Genomic DNA, 12,682 nt, shown 5'->3' with positions numbered 1-12,682 from the left:
CAAATTTTCCAAAATGTTACTATTTAACCAGAAACATTTTTGCGGACCGGCCTTTATATAAATAAATAATACATTTATATAAATAAATAATACATTTATATAAATAAATAATACATTTATATAAATAATACATTTATATAAATAAATAATACATTTATAATAAATATTTTAATACGATGACATAAAATGATACGACTGGGATATAAAAAAACAGACATAAAAAGAAAACTCACCATTACGTTAAATTCACCAATAGTAAAAGGTTTCTTGGCGTTAGCAATACAGTTAGCCACTAAGAATGATGCTCTCAGTGCACTCACATTTGTTGATGTGGTTGTGGTGGCCTTCAGTAATTGCTTCTGTCCTTGTTCACGTTTTTTTCTTTCAAAACATTCCAAAAGTTTGTCTTTTAATGAAGGACGCTTGGTGTCCACGTGCTGAAGCACTTTAGAAGGCTTCATTGCCTCGTTAGCTAGCCTGTCTCCACATATTATGCAGAGTGGGCTTGGCGTGTCAGAGTCACCTATGGCGATAAATCCATATCTTAAGTAGGACTCCAGAAAATTTCTTTTAAATGCAGCTACCGTTTTTTTCCGTGTATAGTGCGCCCCCATGTATAATACGCACCCTAAAAATGGCATGCTGATGCTGGAAAAAAGCCTGTACCCATGTATAATACGCACCCAATTTTTATGAATTTTTTAAAATATTATTTTTTTTTTTTTTTAAAGTCCCAATGATCGTCACACACGCAGGGAGGCAATGGGTCCCATTTTTATAGTCTTTGGTATGGTCTTAACTAGGCTGGATGTCATTTTTTTTGTTGGCGTTAATTTCTCCGACTGCCCGTAAACGCACCACCGCGCTCCGTGCGCGCACGGGACAGCAAACGAGCAGGTGATCGAGCAAGCGTCTGATACGAGAGCATTCCGGTCGCATGGAGCGTGTTTGAAGTGAACAGCAGAGAAGAAAGGAACAAGGCAAAGTGTTGTGAAATAAAATATTACCTGTAATACGGATTTAGGTAGAGAACTGAACTCTCGCTCTTTATATAGCTGACGTGTCTTGCGCATCCGTTCTGCGCATCTGTAATGGCGGCCTCCGTATGATATCCGGTTTGCGTGTGTGCGCGTGTGCATGTGTGCGCGTGTGCGCGAGAGAGAGTGAGAGAGAGAGAGTGCGAGAGAGAACGCTCAACCGTAGCGCGCCGCCGACCGCCCAACTGCACCGCGCTGGTCGATTATTGTGACAGAGCCGTCGCTGAAATTTAGAAGATATTTTTAAAGTCCTGATGTACTTTCTAAAATTTAAGTGGACCTCAGAGCGCACTGCGCAGGGAGCTTAATTTGGTGCGGTCGCGCAACCGCAGCGCGCCGGGCGCTCACTGTCGCATTGCTTAAAGAGCGCCTTTGTGTTTTAGGATGAACAGCAGAGACCAAAGGAACAAGGCAAAGTGTTGTGAAATAAAATATTACCTGTAATACGCATTTTGTTATTTGCTGATTGAAACTGCTAATTAAACTGTGAATTGAAACTAATAGGAAGAAAACAACTCTCGCTCTTTATATAGCTGACGTGTCTTGCGCATCCGTTCTGTGCATTTTATTTCACAACACTTTGCCTTGTTCCTTTCTTCTCTGCTGTTCACTTCAAACACGCTCCATGCGACCGCAATGCTCTCGTATCAGACGGTTGCTCGATCACCTGCTCGTTTGCTGTCCCGTGCGCGCACGGAGCGCGGTGGTGCGTTTACGGGCAGTCGGAGAAATCAATGCCAACAAAAAAAATGACATCCAGCCTAGTTAAGACCATACCAAAGACTATAAAAATGGGACCCATTGCCTCCCTGCGTGTGTGACGATCATTGGGACTTAAAATCAAAAAAAAAAATTTAAAAAAAAAAAAAATATTTTTTTTTTTTTGTACCCATGTATAATGCGCACCCCAGATTTTAGGACAATAAATTAGTTAAATTTTGCGCACTATACACGGAAAAAAACGGTATTGTTTTCTTAGAAGTCGTAGCCTCTTCTTCTTCTGTCTCCTCTTGCTCATTTTTGCTTGCTGCGAAGGTGCATCTTCAATTTTTGAGACTGTTAAAGGTTTTTAAGTGCCCCTTATGATGCGGAAAATGCAGTATATTTAAGACTAGACTGGTTGAAATTCAAGATGTAGGGTGTAGGATGACAATATGGGTGATTTAAAGACTTTGTAAGGCCTTGAATTTTACTCTTCCAATTTTAGACTTTTTAATGACCCAAGGGAACTCTGCAGAAAGCCGTGCACGTCTAAATTGTGTCTGAAAGTGTGAGAATAAAAGTACACTAATACATACGGGTTGGAAGTCTGCACATCCTGCCAACTCTTTGTGAGATTCTGTTTGAACTCATTGAGAGGGCTGAGGCCCAGTTTCCTCTTGAGTTCTGCGGCATGTCTCTCCTTGGCGGACAGAACCTGACGTAAGGTGCTGATCTCCTCCTCCACCTGAAAAGCAAAAGATACAGGGCACATGAACAAAATTCCATTCAATGGCACCAACAAGGCCTTCAATAAAGGAGAAAGTATACAAAAGTAGAAAACAATGGGACATCACAAAATAAAAAGTAGGCCTAGCTCATGAATCAAAAGTACAGCTTTTATCCGTGTATAGTGCGCCCCCATGTATAATACGCACCCTAAAAATGGCATGCTGGAAAAAAGCCTGTACCCATGTATAATACGCACCCAATTTTTATGAATCTTCTTTATGAATTTTTTCTTTTTTTCTTTTTTTTTTTTTTTTTTTAAGTCCCAATGATCGTCACACACGCAGGGAGGCAATGGGTCCCATTTTTATAGTCTTTGGTATGGTCTTAACTAGGCTGGATGTAATTTTTTTTGTTGGCGTTGATTTCTCCGACTGCCCGTAAACGCACCACCGCGCTCCGTGCGCGCACGTGAAAGAGGCGTGCGGACGTGAAAAAGGCGGCTCTGTATGGGAGAGACGTTGAAGAGGAATAAAAACACCCTTGGAAACCAAAACTTGCCCCTCGTCGTGACTCGGAGCCGCAACAAATGTTTCGGATTTGTGTAGGGTACATTGTGACAGACAGCAAACGAGCAGGTGATCGAGCAAGCCTTGTCTGATACGAGAGCATTGCGCTCGTATGGAGCGTGTTTGAAGTGAACAGCAGAGACGAAAGGAACAAGGCAAAGTGTTGTGAAATAAAATATGACCGACCTGTAATACGCATTTTGTCATTTGCTGATTGAAACTGCAAATTAAACTGTGAATTGAAACTAATAGGTGGAGTGTAGTTGGTTGGCATAATTCACCCGGAACCTACGTTCACGTTGCCGAGTTCCGGTGGGATGGTTTAGAGGTGTGGGAGCTTCCTGTTTGGTTTAGTTGGTGTTAGGATCTCGAGGGGAAAAGAGTCGGCCCGTGGTTGAATGAAGATAATTATAAATGTCATTAAAACAACTGCCGTTGGCACCGTCATTTGTCACTCCGCCTCCAACTCCAGTCCTTGCACACCACAGGAGAACTGAACTCTCGCTCTTTATATAGCTGACGTGTCTTGCGCATCCGTTCTGCGCATCTGTAATGGCGGCCTCCGTATGACGTCCGGTCCGCGATGGAGATTAAAAAACAAACAATTTGTGTTTGTAACACCATCAAGGATTGCACCATCGCATCAAACGATGTGTCGTCAATTATGGATTTTTTTTGACTAAGTGTGTTGGGACAGGATGGCTGAATGCGATGCGTGATTGACAACAAACAAGAAGAAAGGTGATTACAAGTTTTATTTCGGGGGAGATTTGTCATGTCTCGTCCCCAGTTTTGCTATTTGTCTAGGTTGCCGACGTGTCTTGCACATCCGTTCTGCGCATCTGTAATGGCGGCCTCCGTATGACGTCCGGTCCGCGATGGAGATTAAAAAACAAACAATATTTGACAATAACACACCATCAAGGATCGCACCATCGCATCAAACGATGTGTCGTCAATTATGGTTTTTTTTTGACTAAGTGTGTTGGGACAAGATGGCTGAATGCGATGCGCGATTGACAACAAACAAGAAGAAAGGTGATTACAAGTTTTATTTCGGGGGAGATTTGTCATGTCTCGTCCCCAGTTTTGCTATTTGTCTAGGTTGCCATAGTTTCTGTTTGCGTCGCCCCTCTCTTCCTGTGTCACCTCAATCGATGTAACGTCTTTTGTATTTAAGTCCTGTCTGCCCCTCGCTCACCGTCGGATCATTGCATGTGTTACTGTCATGATGTCTGTTTGCTTTCTGTTCCTGTCTTTGGTAATGTCACCCTGTCTTTTTGTTCCACGACTTTGTCGGTCAGTCCTGTTGTTGGTTTTGTTTTCTAAAAAAAAAAAAAAAAATTTTTTTTTTAAAAAATTAAGAAATTTTGTACCCATGTATAATGCGCACCCCAGATTTTAGGACAATAAATTCGTTAAATTTTGCGCACTATACACGGAAAAAAACGGTAGTACATTTTTAGTGTCAAGAAGATTTAGTTAGAGAATTATTTTTAAACACAAACTAGGTAGTTTGAAGTGTCTCTCCACTGTCGCAAACTAGACTGATGACATGTCAGTAGCAACGTGACAAGATATGGTTCTAAATAATAGTAGCCTTTGACTGTTTCATGCCACCTAAATCTATTTACGCTTGCCCAATCGTGCCAGAACAAATTTCATAAATTAATATGATGAAATGAAGACGCTGTTGTTTTTTGTAAATGTATTATTTAGTAATTTGAGTTTTAGCCGCTTGAACCATCTGTTCCACACATTTTTCCAGATTTGATTATAAGAAATGCTTTAACCAAAATATAAAGCCCAGAAAATGCCCCACTGAAAAAGGCTTAAAGGGGAAGTGAATGTTATAATTATTATTTTAACAATATGTTCTATGCGCCACCACAAGTCTAAACATGGCAGTCAGATTATTATTGCAGTTTCGGAATATGAATTAAGCAGAATAATCAACCCCTTTTGATTCATATCAGGGGTGGCCATTTTGACACTCTCTGTCAACTGAAACGAACCTCACTGTTGAAGACTCAGCCAACGCCGTAACTCAGCTCGTCTTGCAAACTCAGAAAATAAGACAACATTAAAATGCTTCAGCTAACTTTTCATTTTCAACTCCTTTAGATGAATGACCCAAAGTTTCAAGTACCGTATTTTCCGAACTACAAGTCGCAGTTTTTTTCATAGTTTGGGCCGGGGGCAATTTATAATCAGGAGCGACTTATATGTGAAATTATTAACATTTTATTAGTTGATCATTAACACATTACCTACTTACTATAGTAGATCACTTCACATGTTTTCACTTAAACCGCATGAGGGCGCACAAGGGCTATGGTCAAACAATGAGTCATGACTAGATAGTAGAGGTGTAACGGTTTTGAACCAAACTGGAAAACCCCGTTCCAAGTAATTTGGTTCAACTACTCGTCCAGTCATCCTAATCTGCGGTTTGGCCGCGCACATACATAATTCTGCACTCTGTTGAGGACTTGAATGCAGCATAACCTCACGTGATTTGACGGAAATGGACAAACCCGAACTGGCAGCGCCCTCACCCACATTCCAGTCGGCCATGTGGAGACATTTTGGATTTCCGAAAGAGGATGGTGGTCGTACCATTAACCGAGCGCAAGTTATTTGTTGTTTGCGTTAAATAAAACTGTACAGTAACACGTCAAACATGCTCGCGCATATGAGGAAATACCACAGGACTGCGCTCACTCAGCCTGGCAGAGCCGTGAAACCACAACAGCAGCCAAATATTCGTGAAGCCTTTAAACTGAAACTTAGCCTGAAATCCGCTCAAGCACACGCAATAACTAAAGCTTTTGGGGTTTTAATGGCATTAGACATGCAAGGACTGGTCTAAAAAGATGTTAAGTAACCCCTTGCTACATCGTGGTTCGATTATCGCAGTTTCAGTACATCACAGATTTTTTTCCCCCTCCAAAAAAATTCACAAATTCAAAATAAACCTTCTATATTGAATTATGGCAGGAAAGTTGCCCGCATGCCAGCAGAAGGCAGGGAGTGTCCACACAGTTGCAGTACGTACACTTGTACCTTTCACTAAAAAAGTTGTTATAATAATGAGTTCTAAAAACATATTTATAGTATGTATACTTGTACTTTGTTATAAGAAAGTTGTTATAATAATAATAGGTTCTAAAAACATTTACAGTATGTATACTTTAGCTACATATACATGTCACACACACACACGCATCATATTTATTTAATTATTTATAAAAAAAAATTCTGTATGTCATTTATATTACGTATTAATATAAATGTATATTATGTATACTTTAGCTACATATACATGTCTCACACACACACGTATCATATTTATATTTAATTATTTATAAAAAAAAAATCTGTCATTTATATTACGTATTAATATACGGTTTTTTTCCGTGTATAGTGCGCACAATTTAACTAATTTATTGTCCTAAAATCTGGGGTGCGCATTATACATGGGTACAAAAAAATATATATATATTTTTTTTTTAAATTTCTTTTTTTTTTAATTTTTTTTTTTTAAAGAAAGTCATGGTACAACAAAACCAACAACAGGACTGACCGACAAAGTCGTGGAACAAAAAGACAGGGTGACATTACCAAAGACAGGAACAGAAATCATGACAGTAACACATGCAATGATCCGACGGTGAGCGAGGGGCAGACAAGACTTAAATACAAAACACGTTACATCGATTGAGGTGACACAGGAAGAGAGGGGCGACGCGAACAGAAACTATGGCAACCTAGACACATAGCAAAACTGGGGACGAGACATGACAAATCTCCCCCGAAATAAAACTTGAAATCACCTTTCTTCTTGTTTGTTGTCAATCGCGCATCGCATTCAGCCATCCTGCCCAACACAGTCAGTAAAATTCATAATTGACGACACATCGTTTGATGCGATGGTGCAGTCCTTGATGGTGTGTTATTGTCAAATATTGTTTGTTTTTTAATCTCCATCGCGGACCGGACGTCATACGGAGGCCGCCATTACAGATGCGCAGAACGGATGCGCAAGACACGTCAGCTGTATAAAGAGCGAGAGTTGTTTTCTTCCTATTAGTTTCAATTCACAGTTTAATTAGCAGTTTCAATCAGCAAATAACAAAATGCGTATTACAGGTAATATTTTATTTCACAACACTTTGCCTTGTTCCTTTCGTCTGTGCTGTTCACTTCAAACACGCTCCATACGACCGCAATGCTCTCGTATCAGACAAGGCTTGCTCGATCACCTGCTCGTTTGCTGTCTGTCACAATGTACCCTACACAATTCCGAAACATTTGTTGCGGCTCCGAGTCACGACGAGGGGCAAGTTTTGGTTTCCAAGGGTGTTTTTATTCCTCTTCAACGTCTCTCCCATACAGAGCCGCCTTTTTCACGTCCGCACGCCTTTTTCACATGCGCGCACGGAGCGCGGTGGTGCGTTTATGGGCAGTCGGAGAAATCAACGCCAACAAAAAAAATAACATCCAGCCTAGTTAAGACCATACCAAAGACTAAAAAAATGGGACCCATTGCCTCCCTGCGTGTGTGACGATCATTGGGACTTAAAAAAAAATAAAAATAAAAACAATTCATAAAAATTGGGTGCGTATTATACATGGGTACAGGCTTTTTTCCAGCATCAGCATGCCATTTTTAGGGTGCGTATTATACATGGGGGCGCACTATACACGGAAAAAAAGGTAGTTAAATTTTGCGCACTATACACGGAAAAAAACGGTATATACATATACGTTCTCCATGGATCGCCACCTTGCCGTGGTGGAGAGCCTTGCGTGTTCCGATGAACCTAAGAGCAATGCCGTCTGGAGTCTCGGCTCCTGGTAGGTTCAACCATGGCGGTAAGGTCGAAGGGGAGGTTCCAGACAAAGTGCGATCCAAAGACCTCAACGGTGGGAGTGGCGGAGGATGACACTGTGAGTCACAACGGCACTGAAGGCGGACGAAGGCTGCAACAGAGGGTGGTCTCCAATCGTCATGGACCCATGCCATTGGATCCCGGCCCCTTTCTGCCAAGGACCGTGTGGTGGCTGCAGGCGCATCAGTCTCCCCACGTTAAAAGACGTCACGCGCAGGCGTCCTCCTGAAGGGAACGTATTCCATTTTACATCCTGGACAACAAAGTCCTGTGGCGATCAGGAAGTGGTAACGGGGGCAGGACAGTGAGGTCTGGCAGCCCCTAGCCACAACCTGGCACACAGGCGGTGGGTGTTAGATTCAGCCGTTAAGTTCTTGGACTGAGGCAGAAGAGCTTCTCGGCAGCTGCACCCATGACTGAGCAGCCCTATTTAGGATCCACTCTGCTCACCCCATTTAGGGGAGGGGGTTAGAAAAGGTACCCTAAATATAGCCTGCCTCACAAAATCCTGTCTGGAATACCGCATCCAGAGGGATCATCATCACGCGGTCAGAAACAAAAACATGTACACATTGGAGCCTGGAACGTGCGGACCCTAACGGACAACCAAGCCAGTGATCGACCTGAAAGGCGAACTGCCATCATCTCCAGAGAGCTAAGGAAGTTCCAGATCGACGTCGCAGCACTCTCCGAGACCCGACTAGCAGATGAAGGGCACCTGAAGAAGGAAAAAGGTGGATATACTTTCTTTTGGAAAGGAAAACCTGCAACTGAGCCAAGAATCCATGGTGTGGGTTTTGCTATCAAGAACCGCCTCATCAACCACCTCCATGAACTCCCTGTGGGCATTAACGAGCGCCTAATGACCATACGCCTGATGCTTGCCAACAATCAGATGGCCACGGTCATTAGTGCCTATGCACCAACACTTGATGCACAGGACGAAGATAAGGAGGCCTTCTACGGTGACCTAGACAAAGTCCTATCGGAAGTCCCCAAGGAGGATAAGCTAATCCTGCTTGGAGACTTCAACGCCAGAGTGGGACGAAACCACCACCTATGGAGGGGTACGCTGGGACGAGAAGGGGTTGGAAACACAAACTCTAATGGCACATTACTACTAACCAAGTGCTCAGAACACAACCTGGTCATCACCAACACACTTTTCCGTCAAAAAAACAAGTTCAAAACATCTTGGATGCATCCTCGCTCCAAACTGTGGCATCTCATCGACTATGTCATTGACCTCTAAAGACCGCCGCGATGTCCTAAACACCAGAGCAATGACCAGTGCAGACGACTGCTGGACCGACCATCGCCTCATTCGCTCCATCATGTCCATCCGCCTAATGCGGAAAAAACGGATGCAGAAAAGACAATGCCGGCCAAGAATAAACATCGAGCTGTTGAATGACACCGCCTACCAACAACAGCTGCAGGAGGCTCTTAGTGCAGCGCTGCCCAACCACTACCCAGAGGATACTGAAACACACTGGAGCACACTTTCGACTACCATAATGAACACCTGCAAAAAAATCCTCGTGCACAAAAAGCGGACGCATCAAGACTGGTTTGATGAGAATGACACTGAGATCCAGCAGCTAATTAACAACAAGCGGCAAGCTTTCATCACCTGGCAAAATGACATCCACTGCAAGGTGAAAAGAGTAGCCCATGCCAAAGCGAAGGCAGCCGTCCAAACACAGGTTAGGAAACTGAAGAACCAATGGTGGACAAAGAAGGCTCTGGAGATCGAGCAGCTTGCTGACTCTGGAGACACGAGAGGCTTCTTTGATGCCACAAGAGCGGTGTATGGTCCCAGCCACCGCTGCCTAACCCCCCTTCGCTCAAAGGATGGCCTGCTGCTGAAGGACAAGGAGGCAATTGCAAACAGGTGGAAAGAACACTACGAGGACCTCTTAAACAGGGACACTACACCTGAGATGGAGGCTCTTGATCAACTACCACAACAGCCCACAGCTGAAAGTATGGGAGAGCCACCCAGCCTGAACGAGCTGCAGGATGCCATTGGGAAGATGAGGAACAACAAGGCTGCTGGGCCCGATGGAATTCCAGCAGAGGTCTTGAAGAAAGGCGGACCTGACCTTCTCAGGCACATCCATGCCCTGCTTCTTAAGATCTGGGAAGAAGAAGAAATCCCTGCGCAGCTCAGAGATGCCTTAATCGTCCCCGTATTCAAGAAAGGAGACAAGGCAGACTGCGGGAATTACCGTGGCATTTCTCTCCTCTCCACCATAGGGAAAGCCCTCGCTCGGGTTCTGGCCAACAGACTCACCCCCCTGTCAGAAATCATCGTTCCTGAGTCTCAGAGTGGATTTCGCCCAAGCAGAGGCACCACAGACATGGTTTTCATTGCTCGACAACTGCAAGAAAAATGTCGGGAACAAAATCAACCACTATACATGGCCTTCATAGACCTCACCAAAGCCTTTGATTCAGTTAACCGTCAGGCCCTTTCGCTGGTTCTATCCAAGATTGGCTGCCCAGACAAATACATCCGAGTACTGAGACTACTGCATGATAACATGTCAGCCACAGTGCTCAGCGGCAGTGGAGACGAGACGGAACCCTTCAGGGTTGACACAAGTGTCAAACAGGGATGCGTCATCGCTCCAACACCATCTTTATTGCTGCTATCCTCCGCCATACAAGCAAGCATCTGCCCCACGGAGTCAAAATCATGTACAGAACTGACGGCCAACTCCTCAACATCAACCGACTCAGAGCTAAAGGTCAAACCACCACCATATCCATCATGGAGCTGCAGTATGCGGACAACAATGCCCTTGTGGCCCTGTCAGAAGTAGACCTACAGAGTATTCTGTCTGCCTTCGCGAAGGCATACAAACAGCTTGGTCTGGCCATTAATATAAAAAAGACCCAAATCCTCCACCAACCACTACCAAACTGCAGTTTGCTTGTCCGCCCCCCAAACATCTCTATTGATAACATCCGACTAGAAAAGGTTGACCACTTCCCCTATCTTGGCAGCCTCCTGTCATCTAAAGCCACCATTGATGATGAAATTGACCATCGCCTCAGCTGTGCCAGTGGGGCTTTCTCAAGGCTACGGAAGCGAGTCTTCGAGAATCGTGACCTCCAAGCAAAGACCAAAATCCTGGTTTACAAAGCTGTGGTCCTCCCCACCCTTCTGTATGGGTCAGAAGCCTGGACCACATACAGCAGGCACTTAAGGGCACTGGAGACCTACCATCAGAGAGGCCTCCGGAAAATCCTCAGGATCAGCTGGAAGGACCGACGCACCAACACCAGCGTCCTGGAGGAGGCTGGCTTGCCTACCATCACTGCCACCATTGCCCAAAACCAACTGAGCTGGATTGGCCATGTAATCCGCATGCCTGACTCTCGCATCCCAAAACAAGTTCTTTATTCCCAGCTCGCTGAAGGAAAGCGGGCCCCGGGAGGTCAGAAGAAGAGGTTCAAGGACAGCATAAAAGCAAACCTGAAGAAGTGTCACATAAACCTTAAAACTTGGGAAGACAAGGCCGCAGACAGGACGACGTGGAGAATCCTTGTCTGTGACGGCGCCGCGCAATATAACGTTGACCTCCACCATGCCGCTCAAGACAAACGTAGACGCAGAAAGGAGAGAGCCCCCACTAAGCAGGCCCAACCCAAACCCATCACCATTACATTCCCCTGTCCACACTGCACCAGTTATCGGGTCCAGGATCGGCCTCTTCAACCACCTGAAGACCCACAAAGACCAAGAAGGAGGACCGTCATACTCGACTACGAGTGACCGCCGATGATGATGATACATATACATATATACATACATATATATATGCATACATATATATATATACATACATAGTATATATATACATATATACATATATACATATACATATACATACATATACATATACATATATACATACATATACATATACACATATACATATACACATACATATACATACATATACACATACATATATATACATATACACATACATATATATACATATACACATACATATATATACATATACACATACATATATATACATATACACATACATATATATACATATACACATACACATATACATATATATACATATATACATATACACATATACATATATACATATACACATATACACATATATACATATATATACATATACACATATACATATATATACATATACATATATACATATATATACATATACATATATATACATATATATACATACATATATATACATATACATATATACATATATATACATATACACATATATATACATATACATATATGCTGCTAATGGGACGTCAAACGCTTTGTGTGGCGGGCTAGTGAGGAAACTGAGAAGTGCAACAGAGCTCAAGCTTCTTGTTCGGGCCATATTCAATTATGTTTTCAGTCATAAAAACTGGACTGCGGGCCGTAGTTTGGACACCCCTAGTCTATACTAATCTCTGGTTTGAAAACTAGTCATTCATTACCGTTTTTTTCCATGTATAATGCGTCATATATATAATATATGACATGTATATAATACGCACCCTAAAAATGGCATGTCGATGCTGGAAAAAAGCCTGTACCCATGTATAATACGCACCCAAATTTTGACTTTGTCCCAATGATCGTCACACACTTCTGGGTGTGGTGAAATTAGTCCTCTGCATTTGACCCATCCCCGTGTGATTTTGATCCATCCCCTGGGGGAGAGGGGAGCAGTGAGCAGCAGTGAGC

General features: G+C 43.2%; 1 protein-coding gene across 20 annotated transcripts in view; it reads right to left on the bottom strand.

The window, feature by feature from the left end:
* Positions 1–12,682, bottom strand: part of LOC133150542 (tumor protein D54-like) — a 208,327-nt gene that overhangs the window by 138,700 nt on the left and 56,945 nt on the right. For all 20 annotated transcript variants that reach the window (XR_009713791.1, XR_009713792.1, XR_009713793.1 and 17 more), the window contains one exon: positions 2,336–2,484. Coding sequence is in view for 17 of the 20 variants with exons in the window: in XM_061273128.1 (XP_061129112.1) it covers positions 2,336–2,484 (149 nt within the window). In the remaining 3 variants the exon portion in view is untranslated. The remainder of the gene's footprint in view (positions 1–2,335; positions 2,485–12,682) is intronic.

Source organism: Syngnathus typhle, linkage group LG2 (assembly GCF_033458585.1).
Source record: "Syngnathus typhle isolate RoL2023-S1 ecotype Sweden linkage group LG2, RoL_Styp_1.0, whole genome shotgun sequence".
NCBI lineage: Eukaryota > Metazoa > Chordata > Actinopteri > Syngnathiformes > Syngnathidae > Syngnathus > Syngnathus typhle.
This window is presented reverse-complemented; position numbering and strand designations above follow the sequence as displayed.